General features: G+C 46.2%; 3 protein-coding genes and 1 pseudogene across 6 annotated transcripts; 3 read left to right on the forward strand and 1 right to left on the reverse strand.

The window, feature by feature from the left end:
- The first annotated feature begins 2,971 nt into the window (after positions 1-2,971).
- Positions 2,972-5,523, forward strand: LOC120706297 (vacuolar protein sorting-associated protein 60.1-like). Of its 2 annotated transcripts, XM_039990911.1 has the most exons (8): positions 2,972-3,178; positions 3,357-3,508; positions 3,712-3,805; positions 3,907-3,978; positions 4,482-4,593; positions 4,854-4,996; positions 5,162-5,189; positions 5,268-5,523. In XM_039990911.1, the coding sequence occupies exons 1-7, from the start codon at positions 3,110-3,112 to the stop codon at positions 5,174-5,176; spliced, it is 657 nt and encodes a 218-aa protein (XP_039846845.1). In that variant the 5' UTR covers positions 2,972-3,109; the 3' UTR covers positions 5,177-5,189; positions 5,268-5,523. The 2 variants fall into 2 exon arrangements, with proteins under 2 accessions (XP_039846845.1, XP_039846844.1); XM_039990910.1 differs by lacking the exon at positions 5,162-5,189 and having other exon boundaries at positions 2,973-3,178; positions 5,268-5,510.
- A 581-nt stretch (positions 5,524-6,104) lies between these two features.
- LOC120706298 lies at positions 6,105-6,935 on the forward strand (annotated as a pseudogene). Its single transcript, XR_005688241.1, has 3 exons — positions 6,105-6,234; positions 6,338-6,493; positions 6,581-6,935. The product of XR_005688241.1 is annotated as a light-regulated protein 1, chloroplastic-like (transcript).
- LOC120706295 (DNA excision repair protein CSB-like) lies at positions 6,692-12,434 on the reverse strand. Of its 2 annotated transcripts, XM_039990909.1 has the most exons (7): positions 12,018-12,378; positions 11,762-11,907; positions 11,062-11,625; positions 10,577-10,979; positions 8,984-10,446; positions 8,249-8,683; positions 6,692-8,158 (listed from the first exon to the last, which is right to left on the reverse strand). In XM_039990909.1, exons 2-7 carry the CDS (start codon positions 11,852-11,854, stop codon positions 7,484-7,486), a joined length of 3,633 nt encoding a protein of 1,210 aa, XP_039846843.1. In that variant the 5' UTR covers positions 11,855-11,907; positions 12,018-12,378; the 3' UTR covers positions 6,692-7,483. The 2 variants fall into 2 exon arrangements, with proteins under 2 accessions (XP_039846843.1, XP_039846842.1); XM_039990908.1 differs by having other exon boundaries at positions 11,762-12,434.
- A 1,768-nt stretch (positions 12,435-14,202) lies between these two features.
- On the forward strand, positions 14,203-16,312 carry LOC120706299 (probable 3-beta-hydroxysteroid-Delta(8),Delta(7)-isomerase). The gene is made up of 4 exons (XM_039990912.1): positions 14,203-14,491; positions 14,901-15,047; positions 15,147-15,255; positions 15,874-16,312. The coding sequence occupies exons 1-4, from the start codon at positions 14,359-14,361 to the stop codon at positions 16,127-16,129; spliced, it is 645 nt and encodes a 214-aa protein (XP_039846846.1). The 5' UTR covers positions 14,203-14,358; the 3' UTR covers positions 16,130-16,312.
- Positions 16,313-16,878: the final 566 nt, after the last annotated feature.

Here is a 16,878-nt window from a genome sequence, read left to right on the forward strand (position 1 = left end):
CCGTGTAACGCTCTCTGAAATACTTCATGCACCCATACATGATGAACTCAACAATTCCCACAAGAGGAAAGGCACGACAAGAACGCATAACCATATTGAAACACTCTGCATGGTTCGTTGTCTGAATACCATATCGTATTCCGTTGGTATCATAAAGGAACGACCATTTTTCCTTAGGTGCACCTCGAATCCAGTGTGAAAATGGCTTCTCAATTGAATCCCTAGCCTCTGCAGCCTGACTCGTGCATGCTCCTTATGCCCTTACCTTCACTAGCTCTACAGTCAACGAATCAAACATCTGCCATAATGCATTGAATTTTCTCTGTTGATTTTGGGTGCACAACCTCTTAAACAGGTTCTTAAGATCCTTGTTCTTAAAGTGCTCATAGAATTTTGCACCCATATGCCTAATGCACCACCTGTTTTGAACATCGGGCCATAATGGAGGCGTTGTCGCAGTTCCACGTTGCAATTTCAGTATTGATTGCAGGATACCTGCATGCCTATCACTAATAAGGCACACATCTGGACGTGCAGCAACAACATGAATCTTCACTCGTTCAAGGAACCAATACCAACTGTCTATGTTCTCATTCTCAACAAATGCAAATGCGAGCGGAACTATTTGGTTGTTGCAATCTACACCGATTGCGGTGAGTATCTGACCTTTATACCTTCCAGTCAAAAATGTGCCATCAATGCAGATCACCGGAAGACAAAACTGAAATGCTCTAACACAAGCACCTATGCAAAAGAAAGCTCATTGCATAATTCTTTGTCCCCTAGTCAAGGCTGGTACAAGGTATGTGTCATAAAAGCTTCCAGGATTTCTAGCAGCAATCTGAGATAACATACGAGGTAGGTTATCATATGATGCCTCGTATGTGCCGAACCGCATCTCCAACACCCTTTGTTTAGCCCGCCATGTCTTCAAATAACTGATGGTGTACTGGTAAGTCTGCTCAATGTGTCGAACAATTATTTTTGGCTCATAATTTAGGTTGTCCATAATAAACCCATACATTTGCTTTGCAACAAAATCGCATGATATATTGCGATGCGAGGGAACAACTTCTGACAGCAAACAAGTGTGCTCTGTGACAATAGAACATTTCCAGTTTGACTTCCATTTTCCTTTGAATGCATGTACTCACCATGGACATCCAGCATTCACACACTTCACCTCATATTCTTTACTGCCAGACTTTACGACTCTGAATTCTCGTTTCAATGAGATTGCCCATAGTCTCACAGCATTTTTTACGGCTTCAATGTTTGGATATGTTGCACCTTGCACTACCTCATTTCCTCTGTACTCCCACTCCTGATTTCGTACATCTTCTGCGACATGACTGCCAAAACCATGCTCCTTCCACTCTTTTGGCAATGAGTACTGCTCGTCATCAGATGAGCCCTCATATTCTTCCATCTCTATTGCGGTTTGGTCATCTGCCTCCATCTCGTCCACAATGCTATGTATCCTCTCTCCCTCATCAGTAAGGCCCTGTGGTCCCATGTTTTGGTTCTCTGTCTCTTCTGACTCATCTTGCTCAACATAATTGGTCTCTCTTCGAATACTCGGAGTTTCTTGATCTGCACAATGTTGGATTTCATTTTGTGTCTTCTCCTGAATTTGAACAAGAATGGCCAGAGGCCACCCACGCTCTAGAGCTGCTTGCATGTACTTCTGCCAGTCATCAGTGCTGTGTATCATCATTAATTCCCATAATTCACTATCTACCTCCCAATTAACAAGAGACTGGACAGTGATCACATGTGTCAACGGATCAACATGGAACCCACGCTGCAGCCACTTACATATGGAACCAAAACTCCTTTCCAGAGGTTTATCTATGCCGCTAGATGTGCGCTTAAAGGCAGAAAGATCTGCTCCATTTGGCCCATACATAACATTATATTCACCATAAAATACTTGAAACTGCATCTTGCTCGACATATCTGTATATCACATAATACTTATCGAGTTATACTCTTTGCTTCACTACCTTATTCAATAATCCGTAAAAACTAAGTATGAAATTCAACTACAACGTATAAGTATTCATAACTACGTGATGACACTCAAATTCTATACTGCATATGCCAAATTCTATTCTAAATCCTAATTAATTTATAAACACGTTTCTAATAGTACTGCAATTGTAATAATAAATGCGTAGAACTAATTTTCTAAACTAATTTACTACTACGTAATTACAAACTAAAGTATCATTGAACTCCTACTTAAATGGTTCTACTATAGCACTAATTAAATTAAATTACTTACCCCTACTTAAATTACTCATATTTAAATACGTAGTACTTAAATATAACAATATATAAACTAAATGTACTAACCTGCAGATCACAAGTGCTGAATCCGGCAGGGTTTCGCCGCTTTCCTTCTCCTCACTCCTCTTTTTTTTCTGGATTTTTGGTGGAATTTTCGGGCTCAAATGAGGAGCGAAAGGAAGGGCTGGACCTTTTATAGGGGGGTTACCCCGGTCGCCCGGGGGGGCAACAGGCCCCCCTGTCGCCCGGGGGGGGGGGGGGCGACAGGCCCCCCTGCCGCCCGTGGGCTGGGCCCGCTCGGTCGCCCGTGGGCTGGGCGACAGGCCCCTGTCACCCGTTGGGGGGCGACAGGGCTTTTTTTTTTCCAGGGGCCTCATTGCGAATTTGAAAAAAAAATTATACTTAAGGCCTGTCGCCCTATAGGGGGCGACCGGGGATATTTTTGAAATATTTCAAAATGGATATATATTTTTGAAATTTTAATTTTTAAAAAATATAAAAAAGAAAAAACCGCGCTCAATTTGAAATGCTGGACCGAATGATGAGCCCACTACCAACGGAAAGCCCAGCCGATGGCAGCAAAAACAGCTGAAATCTTGTTTTGACCGGTAGACCCCTGTCAACATCTCGTTTTTTGTAACCACCAAAATTTTTATATGAAATACAAACCCGGTTTCTCAAAAAAAAACATCTCGTTTCCGAAAACTGACCCCGCTCCGCACGCGCCGCCTGAAGAACCCTCCCTCCTCGCTCCCTCTCGGCCACTCCTCGTCTGACCCCTGCGGCGGCGCCGGCAGCCAACCGGAGCGGAGCGGGGATGAAGAAGATCTTCGGCGCCAAGAAGGACAAGGGCCCGCCCCCATCCATCCAGGACGCCACCGAGCGGGTCTGTCACTGCCCTCTAGCAATCTGCAGCTGCTGCTTGCTGTCCTGCTCCTGCTGCCCCCCCTTCTCTCTCCCTCTCGTAGCTGTAACTGCATTGGTTCGTGGGCGATGGGCAACTCTAATCTGACCCTCGTTTCATGATCCGGTCTCCAACGCGGGCGGATCATCCAACCCGGCAGATAAACAAGCGGGGCGAGACGGTGGACGAGAAGATCAAGAAGCTGGACGAGGAGCTGGCCAGGTACAAGGAGCAGATCCGCAGGACCCGCCCCGGCCCGTCCCAGGAAGCCATCAAGGCGCGCGCCATCCGGCTCCTCAAGCACAAGCGCATGTTCGTTCCCTGCTCCCTGTGTCCCCATTCCGGGCCCTTCAACTTCCACAATCACTTTGGTTTTGGCTACTTGCCTGCTGCTGGTTTGCTGTTCCCTACTTGAGATTATCGTGCTAGTTGCAATGTCAACGGAAATAGTAGCAGCAGGGAGGGAGCCATTATCCATTTACACCAATTTGAGATTGCCCCCCTTTGCCTCGTAGGTACGAGGAGCAACGCAACATGTTGTACAACCAAACCTACAATCTCGACCAAGTTGCCTTCGCTGCCGATGGCCTCAAGGACGCTCAGCAGACTGTAATGTCCTCAAATCTGTTCGTCCTCAAATCTGTTCTCTGTCGAGTTCATTCTTGCTTACAATACCCAGTTTTATTTAGTGGTTTATTTTACTTTCTCAGATGAATGCGATGAAGGCGGCGAACAAGGAGCTCAAGGGAATGATGAAAACGGTCAAGATTGAGGACATTGATGTATGTCTCATAGAATTCCCTTGCTCCCAGCACTTTGAGATTTTGTGATATCTATTTTTTTTGCTTCACATCTGGACTGAATCGCTATAGGGAGTTTCCTGAAAGGCTATATGAGTATTGTTGGTCGGGACCTGGGTACACTCTGTTCTGCTGGACTTCGTTATTTTAGTATCAAAAGTCCTACCAGTACACATCTATACAAAAAAAAGGAGGGAGTTCTCGATTTCTGTTCAAATCTTTGATCAAAGGGAGAACATATTATTACTGATGTTTTATAACCTTATGTAACCTGTATCCTGGAATTATCACCCTTATCTTTAGGAGCTTTCTAGGTGATTTAGTATCTATACAATAAAGTGCAGTTTTTCCAAGCCTGCAACATCACCCAGATTGTGGGAAATGCTTGATGGACTGCCTTTAATATTTGCTGATTTGCTTGATGCTTACTCACCCTTCTCTTTCAGTAATTTGCATTTTACTTACTCTTTCTTGCAATTTCATAGAATATGCAAGATGAAATGACGGATCTGATGGACGTGAGCAATGAGATACAAGAAACTCTTGGTAGAAGCTACAACATCCCTGATGACGTTGATGAGGAAGAACTGATGGGGGGTATGGAAGCTGTAATTTCATCTTGGCTATATTACATCTCTACCTGTATTTTAAGGCTTCCAGCATTCCATAGTTTTTGACACATCACATAGCAGTATGGTTACTTGCCAGTTGTCTAAAACTCCAAATGATCAAATATATTAATACCCTAGATATCCTTTTTTTCTTCCTTGCCATCTAGCAGGCGATGTTTATTGCTTGCTTTGTGGAGATAATTCCCAGTTTTCTGTCCTTACTAACTTTTTCTTCGGACATTGCAGAGCTGGATGCTTTGGAGTCTGATATGGAGTTCGAGTCAGCTGCAGTTCCGTCGTACCTTCAACCTGAACCTGATTTTGATGCTGACCTCAACTTACCTGCTGCACCGACACGCCCTGCAGCAGTCCCAGCAGGCGGACAACAGGTGATTTGTTTGCGCAACATTCTTAACTTAATGCAGTTCTGATGTTTTAACCCCTTGGGAATGAAATGAACCACCGATTAATTGAAAATATCTTTGACCTGATGCAGTAGTGGGTTAGGTGAAGCAGACAATATGTTTTACCAAATTATCTTTTGAATGTTTCAGGTATTTGCCTTCTAGAATTTGCTACCTGGTAGGGCCACTTTTTTCCGCTAGAAGTTTTTTTGGTTGAGCTGGTGCTAAGGGTTGCTTCTTTTCTGATTTGGTGCAGGAGGATGAACTAGGATTACCAGCGGTGCCTCGAGCATCGCTTCGCAGTTAGAAATGGTGCTGTACCTTGATCTTAATTTGATGTGAAAACTCTGTGGTCTGTGTCTGAACTGTCTGATGTATGGCTTTTTTTTCGTCATGGTAATGCTTCAGTTTATTATACTTGCTGTCGCTGCTGCCCTTTTCCTGTTCCCTTGTTAAGGCAATAATTATAATTATATATAATCGTGGCTCTTTAACGTAGTGTAACTGCAACAGATTAATCACCCCCTATCCCTGGTGCTTTTTCTTTCATTCTGGAATTTTCGTCTATTAACGGTCACTTGAATTGTGCTTGTTTGGAAGCACACATCACCATACATCGATAGCTGTTTAATCAAAATGAACAATGGGAGTGAAAAATATCTGGAGCAGGCTGTCTTGTTTGCAACATCCTTTTCTTGTGCTAGTTTTCCTTTTTGCAACAATTGAGGATAGATAACTATCAGGATCAAAGGTAGAAATATCTTGACAAGGGTATACGAAAGGGTTCAAAAGATCTAACATTTGGGGGGTGGGCCCCTCTTTGCTCCAAGAACAATTCAGGTCGCCAATTGGGGGATACCACACATACCAGAATCTTATCCAAACCAGGGACCCCCAGTGGCCCTGCAGTATATAAGGGAGCCTCACGGAGACTCGGAAGCTCCACACAAGATAGATAAGCCTTTTGCAGATCATACTGAACCAAGCAGACACTTCACACTAGAGCACTTGATCACACACGAAAGTTCAGGTCAGAAGAAGATGCAGGCCGCCGCCGCTACAGCCGTCGGGTTCTCGGCCGCGGCGCCCGTGAAGGGCAGGCTGGCGGCGAGGAGCACGGTGGTCGCTCGTGTCCCGGCCACAAGGAGGAGCGTCCGCGCCACCGTGGCCGCCGCCATCGTCGCGGCGGACCCTGCCGAGGTCGACTACAGCTCGAGCTTCTCGTAAGTGTGCAAGCCCTCTCTCGACCATGGCGATCACGCGGTGTTGAGCTCCCGCTCTCTTGCTTTGGTGTAGCAAGATACATGACGTTGTATGCTGCTGCAGGGTGTTCCCCATGGAGGCCTGCGAGCTGCTCGGCGGCGACGCCTGCAGCGCGCAGATGTACCCGGAGGCTAAGCTCGCCGGCGCGGCGGAGGCGGCCGCGGGCAGGAGGGAGGAGGAGGTGGAGAGGGACTACCTGTCCTACGACGAGCCGAAGACGTGAGCAAGCTCGACCAGCTGACACTAGTGACCGGTTCTTGAAGCTGGATTGCTCAGTTACTGACTCCGGTTGGATTGCTGCTGCAGGGTGTTCCCCGGCGAGGCGTGCGACGACCTCGGCGGCGAGTTCTGCGAGGCGCCGTACCAGGCCGGCGTGTCCAGGGAGCTGGCGCACGCCTGATCCATCGTCCATCTATCCGCAACATGAATTGATCTCGCCGTCGAGTCGATGGGTGATGGGTCCATATGCTGCTATGCACGTACGTGTTGCAGATGATACTCGAGTGGTGGAGGGGAAGCTAGCCTACGTGTGCTAGAATAACAGCAGCCAAGCAAGGCCAAGGACGATGTCACGTGTGTAATTGTGCATGACTTGGGTCGTGCCAGCTGTGCCTGTCTGTAGAAACTAAAGATGAAATACTACGATCCGTATCGCTTTACAGTGTGATACGATTACTGAGGACCCAAAACAAACAGAAACTAATGGTATCAGTTAACCTCCGTAATCAAATCACGTCACAAGAAGCCCAACCAGACGCTATACACTGGTGGTGATGATGTTTTACAGCTTCAGAAGATTCAGTAAACGATCTCTGAACATACTTTAAACCGACACATCTCCAGCAGCTGCGATCCAAGGTGCATAATTGAGTGATTGACGAACCTTTTCAGATGCTAGAAACTAGTGCAAAAATCACCACCAGGCTAGGCTGACGCTTCCAGTGGAAGAGAGCACAGCATGCCACCCAACGTTCTAGACAGCTGTATCAAGCTACGACTCCTACAAACACTGTTACTCTACCAGTGGCTACCCGTGAAGGTTTCTATTCCTGTATTCACAAGGCATCTCCTAAATCCTAAAATTTCTTCCTTTTCAGTTATATTCCTAACAAAAAAGATCAGTCAGCCACCACATAAAGATTCCCCGAAAAAAATTCCTAAAAAAAATCTCTCAGAGCAAAATTTTTCTCCTGTGAACTACAGCTACAATCACTCGTAATCAGGTTTCAGCACCCACATGGCACCATTTGCGCCTCTTTGCAACATTGCTATTTCCTTCAGCAGATTCTTGAAGAGAAGCATATCCTTTGACTGTATGCGGCTCTTGAAATGTTCAGTTATGCTCGTGGAGCTGGCAGACCCGCCATTCTGCTGTATGAAGGTGCACAACTGACGGATCAGGACTTCAGGTTGCACGATCATGCTTCTGTTAGAAGAGTTAGATGAGCGGCCTCCGTTCTCAGATGTCCTCGGAACGTGATTGGAACCTGATCCTCCGTTGAGTTGATGTTCCAATGCGTCTGAAGCAGCCCCCTCTCGGGTTCCACAAATCTTAGCCAAAAGTTCGGCAGACGACAGCGCCTTGCCATTTAGAGCACCTACGGGAAGACTTTGGCTCCTGCTGCTTGAAGTTTCTGACGGCTGCGACGAACTGATCAACTTGCTGTTGACTGTCGACCCAAACTTCCTGCGAACAGAAGACGGTGCCCCAGCAGCACCAGATCTTCCAGTCCATGTGGGAACAGCAAAGCTGTCACGGCTTCTGAGCATCCGAGATTGACGCAAAGCTTCAGCTGCCCTTTGTGCCACCTGTGAGGCTTCTGCTTCTAGGCGCACCTTCTGGTCATCATTTGCATTCATTATGGCATCATGATTTATCGCGCTCTGAGCAAGTTCAAAAAACAGGATGCTAGTTCAGAAAATTGAAATGTTGTGGATTCGAATTTTCCTTAGATATGAGATACTATTGCTTACGTGAATGCCCTGGGCATCAAAAAGACTCTTCAAAATGTTCGATTCTTCATCTGCTTGGTCAGAGTTGTCGTCCACTTTCCCATTCCCCCGATTAGATGGTTCAGCCTCACTGGTGCTTGGCAGAGTCGAAGCAATATGTACATGGTCTTGTTGGCCTTCATTTGGAACCCCAATATTCACATCTTCAGACAATTGGCTGAAAATATTTGATGTTTCAGTTGAACCATTTCCTTCATCATCTTGTAGTGTGAATAAATCCTTCATGTCTCTGGCTTTAAAGAATCTCCTCTGCTGTGGGTTTTTCAATACTTTGTTAGTAAGGAAATGCTTGTATATCTGTCGATGATAGACTTTCTCCTCTATTGTCCCACGTGTGATCAGTCTGTAAACTGTCACATCTCTAGTTTGCCCAATACGCCATGCACGTTCCCTTGCCTACATCACACACAGTTTAATCAAATCAGTGGTGATCAGATATTGCTGCAAGCTTGCAGAGATGTTATGCCAGGAAAATGAACTTGTACACATAGCTAAGGAAAGATAACCAGGAGATTATGCTTTAGCATATAACAATTCAAAACTATTCATCTATCATGTTATCGCTCTCTGACATCAAGTTTTCATGTCAGCAACTTTTTTAGGTCCGATACAATAAGCGTACTTATAGTCTTGCTAATGCATACACACACGAAAAAAAAGCAGTTAAAAGCTAATTGGTGCAAAAATAATCTGTACCTGCATGTCTGTTGAAGGGTTCCAGTCTGGATCATAAATAATAATCCTGTTTGCACCAGTCAAATTTGTACCCAGGCCACCAACTTTCGTGGTCAGAATGAAAACAAAAATTTCATCTGTGTTATTGAACTCATCAATTAGTGCCATTCTTTGTTTTGCAGGTGTTAGTCCATCCATTCTTCGGTATTGGTAGTTGCAGGCTGTCAAGAAGCTCTCCAAAATGTCTAACATCTGTTGAGTCTGAGTGAAAAGAAGAACACGGTGGCCTTGGTCTTTCCAGACTTTAAGAACTTGCTCAGCCACTTTCATCTTTCCACTTCTTTCAGGATTCCCATAGTCAGGATTCTGAGCAGCATGTTCTCTCTCAAGTAGATCGGGATGATTGCATATCTTCCTTAGGACATCTATCCCATACAGTGAATTTCTATTGCCATCAAATATTTGTTCCACCTCTGAACTAGCAAGGAAAGCACGGTATGTAGCACGCTGCTCTGGAGTCAGACTACAGAAAAGAACATGCTCTGTTTTCTTGGGGAGCTGTGCGTTGACATCAGCTTTCATGCGCCTTAGAAGGTATGGCATGATAAGATCACGCAAGACAACAGCACATCTGTATGCTGTGGACACTTGCAATGGCGTTGTATTAGCATAACCACCAACAGTAATTGGCACAGAAAATTCAGTCTCAAATACAGGCAGCACACCCAGCTTTCCAGGAAACACGAAATCGAAAAGGGACCAGAGTTCAGAAAGTTTATTTTGAATAGGTGCACCTGTCATGATTATCCTGTGCACAGTCTGCAGTTGCTTGCACACCAGTGTTATCTCAGCATTTGGGTTCCTTATACGGTGACCCTCATCCAACACAGCATATCCCCATTCTATATCAAGCAACTTCTCCCCTAAGATTCTTAGCTGCTCATATGTAGTCAAAAGTAAACCTGATCCTGAATTAACAACACTTGAAATCAAGTCATCCCACTTCTTTGCAGGCTTTCCACGTTTAACCTCTTCCTTGTCACTATTCCAGGAGGCTTCACTGTCAGAATCAATATATGCCTTGCTCTTTTTACCTGAACCATTTACAGAATCGTGTAAGATCTTCACTTTAAACTTCGGATACCACCGACTGGCCTCCCTTTGCCACTGTTGCAAAAGGGTTACAGGACAAATGACAATGCTAGGCTTGTACATGCCACTATTATGCAAAGAACCAAGAAATGATAAGACTTGCACAGTCTTTCCTAGGCCCATTTCATCTCCAATAATTCCACCAGCCCTTTGACAATGTAACTCCCATAACCACTGCACTCCCACTTTTTGGTAGTCAAATAGCTGCTCATAAATTGATCCAGGAATTCTCAAACCACCTTCAAGGATAACAGGAGATAAACCATCAAAACCTTCTGCTGCTTGATCTTCATCCTCAGATATTGATGCCCCAATAACCCGATCATCCTCATCTGCATCGAAAGACAGAGAGACTAAGTTCACTATAGCAACTTACATAAACAAAAGGCAAAAAGAATACATAAGCGTCTGCAAGGCCTACAGAAGCAAATGCTATGCACTGTAAACCACACTCAAGCATACCGTCGGTTTCCAATAGCGATTCCTTCGATGAGTTTGCTTTCCTCCATTTCTTGTCAGGCAAGGGCCTCTTGGTCTTATTCCTTCGTCTCTTCTTTTCCAGCTCCTCAGAACTGGGAGAAACAGAACGTTTTAGAGGTCTTCCTAGCCTTTGAAATGGAGCAGTAGGTGCATCGAGTTTAGGTAAAGATTTTGGATCAAGCAATTTTGTCGTTGCACGGCTTTGTGCAATCTGCTGCATCGACTGAGCAAACTTAGCAATCCTGGAAGCTTCCATGGTTTCTTCGACTTGATCAGAGGGATCATTTTGCCTATGAGAAGGCTCAGGTAATTCAACACGCTTCTCAAAACCCTTCAACTTGTGAAATGGTGTCAGCAATCCCTTTCTGATCAATTCTTCCCTTTCCTACAGCAAAGTGTGAACATTAGAAGGCAGGGAAATACAACAAATAAGACAGGAAAAGAGACCCTATATGGCATATACTCACAGTTTCCATAAATCCTGCAGATGCTCCATCAAGCACAGCGTCGAAGTCGTTGTCATCATCGTAGCTCATGGTTTTCAGTTTTGGCGCCAACATCTTCTTGGGCTCTCGAGATGGCATTAGTGTCTTCTTCTTACGTCTCGGCTCCTCTTCAACCAGCATGGCCAGCATCTTATCTTTCCGCTTGTCCGAGCCCGATGGGCAGGGATCCAACTGCACTATCTCTTTCTGAATCTGAGCTTTAGCTTTCTTCAGGCTCTTAAGGCGCTCGGCGGCAAGCGCCTGCTGGAGGGCTCCTCCATGAGGATCGTCCTGCGAGGTGCGATCGGCACGCTTCTGCTTCTTTTTATCTTGCACGTCACCACTGTCCGAGCTGTCAACCTGCTTCCCGGCCGCGTGCTTAGCTCTCTTAATGGTGGAGGCTACTGCATCGATCTCGAGCTGCACGGAGCGCAGCTTCTGGTGCAGCTTGGCCTGCGCATCAGCCTGAGGCGCCGCATCATCGCCCCTCTCGTGGTGATTGGCAGCCGTCACTTGTTCCGCGTCATGCTCTGGGTCAGCTTGAGCCTGCACGCCGCACAAAGGTCGCAACATGAGATGGTACAGAAATTACAGATTGTGGGGGAACTGCTACGGTTCTGGTTGGTGAGCTGCAGGACGAATACGGATGGCGTGAGGAGGGAGTGGGAGAGACCAGACTTGCCTGCGAGAGGATTCTCTTCTCGATGTCCTCGATGTTCGCGGACGTGACGCCGAGGCTGTGCAGCAGGCGCCGGTCGCCGTCCTCCTCGTCCATGGCGCGGCGCGAGGAAGAGGTGGCGGGCCCGGGAGACCTCAGGCGTTTGGGCTCTGATCGGGGGGAGAAAAAGGCGATCCAATTCGTCAGAAGAAATGCATCCAAGCAAAGCTGCGACCCATGATGGATGGATGGATGGATGGGAGAATTGAGGGGTTATCACCAACAAACAAGGGGGAGGAAGAGGCCAATCAAATCCAATCCAATCCAATCCAATCCAATCCAGGAGGGTGCGTTCCGGAAGGGGGTCCCCACTCCAGCCCAGTCCACCAGACAGACGATCGAGAGGGGGACGGGGGCGAGCGGCGCTGCGGCGGAGCGCCGACTGATTCGTTGGCGAGAGAGGGATCGCCCGGCGGCCTCGCGCGCTGCCGAGTCGTGCACGGGAGGAGGAGGCCGGCGGAGGCGGGGGTCGGAAGCTCGAGATGCCCGCCTCCCTCGCCACCCCGATTTCGACCCCAACCCACCTCTCCCTCTCCGCCGCTGCGAGGTAGGGTTTGGCTTTCTGCCCCGTCCCGGCCGGAAGACGGGAGGGGAGGGGAGGGGAGGAAGGCAGGAGTCGGGGTGTTTGATTGGGGGCGACGCGCAGAACCGAGCGGCCGAACCGACGCGACGCGGCCTCGCACCGCCTCGGCCAGTGCTCGTCTCGTGCGGCCCGTGCTCGGCGCGTGCGTGCCACACCGCTGGAGGTGGTAACGGAACGGGAACCGGTTCCTCTGCAGTACTGCAGAGGGACTCGGTGCCACTGACCTGCGGGCCCATGGTTCAGGGGGCCACAGGTCAGTGGGAGAGTCTCCCTGCAGTACTGCAGAGGAGACTCATCCAACGGAACGGATCATATAAATAAAAATGACAGTGATCTCGTTAGTAGAGAATCTCTAGAAGCTCTTGTATTTTGTTTTTTTAAATATGGAGTTTGTAGACCCTTAATAAAATTGAAAAATACCTAATTCTATGGGGTAGTCAAAGAGACTAGGTAAAGTGGGATAGCTATATTCAAAATTAGGTCCACGTCATCAGATTTTGTTGGCTCTTCCGATTCCACCGCGATCGATCTGTTCGCGATGCGCTGGATATGAGCGCCGCCGCCCCTTAACTCACACTGTCGCCCTTGGATGACGTAGCGGCGCCGCCCCTGGACGTGAATCCGGCGCTGCCCCTGGACGTGAGTGCCGCTGCTCCTTGAAACTACATCGCCTGGACGTGAGTGCCGCTGGCCGCCCGTGAAGTTGCACCGTGTGGACGCGGAGGCCAAGACCATCGGTAACGGTGCCTGGGCGGACGTGGATGCTGGGCAAGGCAACGGGAAGGCCGGACGTGTGGACATCTTTGCCCAGCGGTGCTCCCGGGATACAAGATCAGAATAGAATATGGGGAAGATAGAATATCTATTGGATGGGTTTTTTTGTGTTCTTTTTCTTTTTTTAGCCAATTTACTCAAAATAAGAGCTCTTTAAGATGCTCTCACTTGGATCTTATTTGTATAGTAGATTTTTATTTTAACTTATAACTATATATAAGATTAGAATATGATTCTTCTAAAATCCAGCTTTTAGATTATTTAGACTAAATTTTAATGTTCTTCACCACCAGTAGGCACCACCACGTTACAGACCTGAGCTCTTTGATCCCTGCTACTTTAACTAATTTGGTCCGCAATGAATTTCTTTTTCAAAATAACTATGGATTCTTGCCTGCTTGGCCTCTAGAGCGGATCTGGTTCCCTACTTCTTCTTTTTTTAACTACTACTAGTAGTATGCAACAAATGCAACCTTTCTCCTTGGTCTTCAAGGGGGGATCAGAATTAGAGTTTTTCTTTTCAAAAAAAAAAGAGGAAAAGCTCATCGGCGATAGAAGTTAAAGAAGGAAGATAGTCTATGAAGGTGCAAAAAAAGAAGACACAAAGGTGGAGCTAGTTGTCTTGACCATTGGGGTCAATCCATATAAACGTTGGAATCTAGAGTGTTAGAATAGCGATTTAGCATCGAATTTGCTGAAATTTATCGAGGTAGATCCGCCGTCGAGAAAATACATGGACACTGAATCGATAACAAATGGATGGTTTAAAAATTTTGGCGGCAACAGATAAAACACAAACAATATGATATAGACAACCTCTAAGTTTAATTAGAATTTTTCGAAGACATACATACTTACAAGTGAAATAGCTAATACTATTTTTGAAAAAAAGAATTTGCTAATATTTGTATTTCGGTAGCAAAAACATTTATAATCTTAACTTTGGGCAAAATTTGCCCATAATAACGGAGGAGAGTAGCAAACAATGAATTCCCACCCTTCTGGCCCCACATGTCATCGACTTGTGCAATTCCCCGTATCCTCTGCCCGTTCGGATACTGTGCCTCCGATCCTCTCCTGGTCCGCCAGCAGTCAACCTCTGTCATCTGTCTGCTGTTGCTGCTGCTGCGGACTTGCGGCGGCGGCTCTACCCAGATCGGCGGCGGCAGGGCCCTCTTGCGGGTAGATCAGGCGGGCGGCGGCAATGGGGCACCCGTACGCGCCGGCGGACCTGGAGCTGCCGGGCTTCGTACCGCTGCAGCTATCGCAGGGCCCGATCCTCGTGACCTACATCGGCGCCTCCCTCTTCGTCCTTCTCGCCATCTGGCTCATCTCCGGTACCCATACTCTGTGCCCCTCCCTCTTGTTCCCGCTTGTTCCCCCGCTCCATCACCCCGGATTCACTCCCTCCCTCTTGGAATTGACATTTTACTGTCCAAAGTTGCAATCTTGTCAGCACGAGGAACTTCAGATATGTAAAATTAAGAACCAAGATTGGTGAGACTGGATGCGACCTTGTAATTTATAAAATTGGTTAGCTTGTGGGCATCATGATTTGCTGCTTTATAAACAATCTGGGCGTATCTCATCTAAGATGACTTGGAATTTGCAACCCCATCTTTGATTGCAGAATTCAACAGTCCCAACAAATAAGAGCTATAAACAGAGACTTGCGCGTAACCCAAGACGAGTAGTCTTGCAATCTGATACTATAGTTCTGAGCTCATGTCACGTCTTTGCATGCAGGAAGATGTGGCGGATTATCCAAGACCGACCGTCTGCTCATGTGCTGGTGGGCATTCACAGGGTTGACCCACATACTGATCGAGGGTCCCTTCGTCTTCACCCCTAACTTCTTCAAGAAGGAGAACCCCAATTTCTTCGATGAACTTTGTAAGTTGTTGCCAGCATCGCCAACTGCCATTATTGTCCCAAATCAGAATGTATTTTGGATAAGCTGAAATGAGAGTGGTTGGGTTCTGCCTTGTTCAGGGAAAGAGTACAGCAAGGGGGACTCTAGGTACGTTGCTAGGGACACCGCAACTGTTACGGTTGAAGGGATTACCGCAGTATTGGAAGGCCCTGCATCACTTCTTGCTGTGTATGTCTTCTCAATTCCTACTCGACTTCTCTACATGCAGCCTGCTACAAGTCCTCTCTAGTCTTCTGTTACTAATGAAGTTCAGTCAAAACCTGGCTCGGTGATGGTGTTAGCTCCCATTCAGATTTCAGGCTGTATAAGGATATCTTATTTTTCTGTTAGAATTAAGGCACCAGGGAACCTGACGATCAAAATTTTCTTTTAGAAGTAGGCCTTGCTCTTCTGTCAGACACTAATTAGATTGGTTGGGTAGATTTACACTAGATGTTTGGTAATTAGATGCATCAGCGAAGGCTTCAGTTCTGTGTTTTTGGCTTTTTATAGATCAAATTGATCCAACTGCGCATGAGATAGTAGCACTATCTTGAATACCATGTGCTGTTTCTAGTGAATTTCTTGCACAATCTGAAAAACCTCATAGCTTTTTTTTTGTCAGAACATCAATGTAGAATCGGAAAACTCCTTTTTTACTTGTCCAGTAAAACTGTATTCAGAATAAAACTATGAACATGTTACCTGTAGTAGTAGGAAATTTTGGTTTACAGTTGTTCGGATTGTGTGATTTTGGATTAATGATGTAACGTTTACTTCATCTCACCAAAAGCTTGCTGCTTGCAGCTACGCTATTGCATCCCGGAAGTCCTACAGCCATATTCTTCAGTTCACTGTCTGCTTGGGTCAACTCTATGGATGCTTGGTTTACTTCATTACTGCCTCCTTGGATGGCTTCAATTTCTGGGCCAGTCCCTTCTACTTCTGGGCATACTTCATTGGTGCGAACAGTTCGTGGGTTGTGATACCAACACTCATTGCCATGAGATCCTGGAAGAAGATCTGTGGAGCATTTCAAGCTGAAAAGGTGAAGACCAAATAAAAACGGCCTTGGCCACTGTTTCATCAGAAACTTGACACTGAAATTCTTGTGTTTGTACTGAAAACTGCTTCTACCATTTGCTGAAACAACATTGTAATGCAAGAAAATGTGATTTCGTTCCCAATCAAACAGGGTTGCTGGCTATTCCTTCGAAATAATAGAAGCTGTACTCTTAACTCAAAAGCTCTTCTGTTTAGCAAACAAAAGACTTAAGTCTATATTCTTTTTCTTAGATGGTTGACTAAGGGTCCATTTGGTTGGATGGACGCCGTGGAATAGGAGATGCAGCCCAGTTTCTGAGGCTTTTGGTTTGAAATTACGAAATACATGGATAGGATAGCCTTGTTCTCCAACCAAACAGACCCCAATTCTAGTGTGACAATAGCTGAGCCTGTGATTCTGGTCGTTGCCCTGATGATTCTGTATTTCCCTCGTGTGTGTATTTCAGCCATAAGATGAATTTTTCACCTTGCACAGTTAGATTTAATCCCCGGCTAAATTGTAGGCATATGATTCAGTAAAACTTTCCACTGACCTATAAAATTTCAGGTGGCAAGCTGGTGTCATTTTGTTATGGCGCCCTCTGATTTTGCCTCAGCAACTAATACGATCTTGCAACATTGAAAAACAATAGCAAGGACTGCTGAGATGAAACCAAATTCAAATCGTTTGTAAAAGCTAAATCTGGTGTCGAATAAAAGCAGGGAACAAGAGAAAGCAAAGTTATCAGTACAGTCGAGTAACACAGA

Source organism: Panicum virgatum, chromosome 5K, assembly GCF_016808335.1.
Source record: "Panicum virgatum strain AP13 chromosome 5K, P.virgatum_v5, whole genome shotgun sequence".
Lineage (NCBI taxonomy): Eukaryota > Viridiplantae > Streptophyta > Magnoliopsida > Poales > Poaceae > Panicum > Panicum virgatum.

Coding starts and splice junctions, on each gene's coding strand:
- LOC120706299 (XM_039990912.1), top strand. CDS start 14,359: ATGGGGCACCCGTACGCGCCGGCGGACCTGGAGCTGCCGGGCTTCGTA. Junction 14,492..14,900: donor CGCCATCTGGCTCATCTCCG/GTACCCATACTC, acceptor CTTTGCATGCAG/GAAGATGTGGCGGATTATCC. Junction 15,048..15,146: donor CAATTTCTTCGATGAACTTT/GTAAGTTGTTGC, acceptor TGCCTTGTTCAG/GGAAAGAGTACAGCAAGGGG.
- LOC120706297 (XM_039990910.1), top strand. CDS start 3,110: ATGAAGAAGATCTTCGGCGCCAAGAAGGACAAGGGCCCGCCCCCATCC. Junction 3,806..3,906: donor TCAAGGACGCTCAGCAGACT/GTAATGTCCTCA, acceptor TTACTTTCTCAG/ATGAATGCGATGAAGGCGGC. Junction 3,979..4,481: donor TCAAGATTGAGGACATTGAT/GTATGTCTCATA, acceptor GCAATTTCATAG/AATATGCAAGATGAAATGAC.
- LOC120706295 (XM_039990908.1), bottom strand. CDS start 11,854: ATGGACGAGGAGGACGGCGACCGGCGCCTGCTGCACAGCCTCGGCGTC. Junction 10,447..10,576: donor ATCGCTATTGGAAACCGACG/GTATGCTTGAGT, acceptor CTTTCGATGCAG/ATGAGGATGATCGGGTTATT. Junction 8,159..8,248: donor TTGATGCCCAGGGCATTCAC/GTAAGCAATAGT, acceptor GAACTTGCTCAG/AGCGCGATAAATCATGATGC.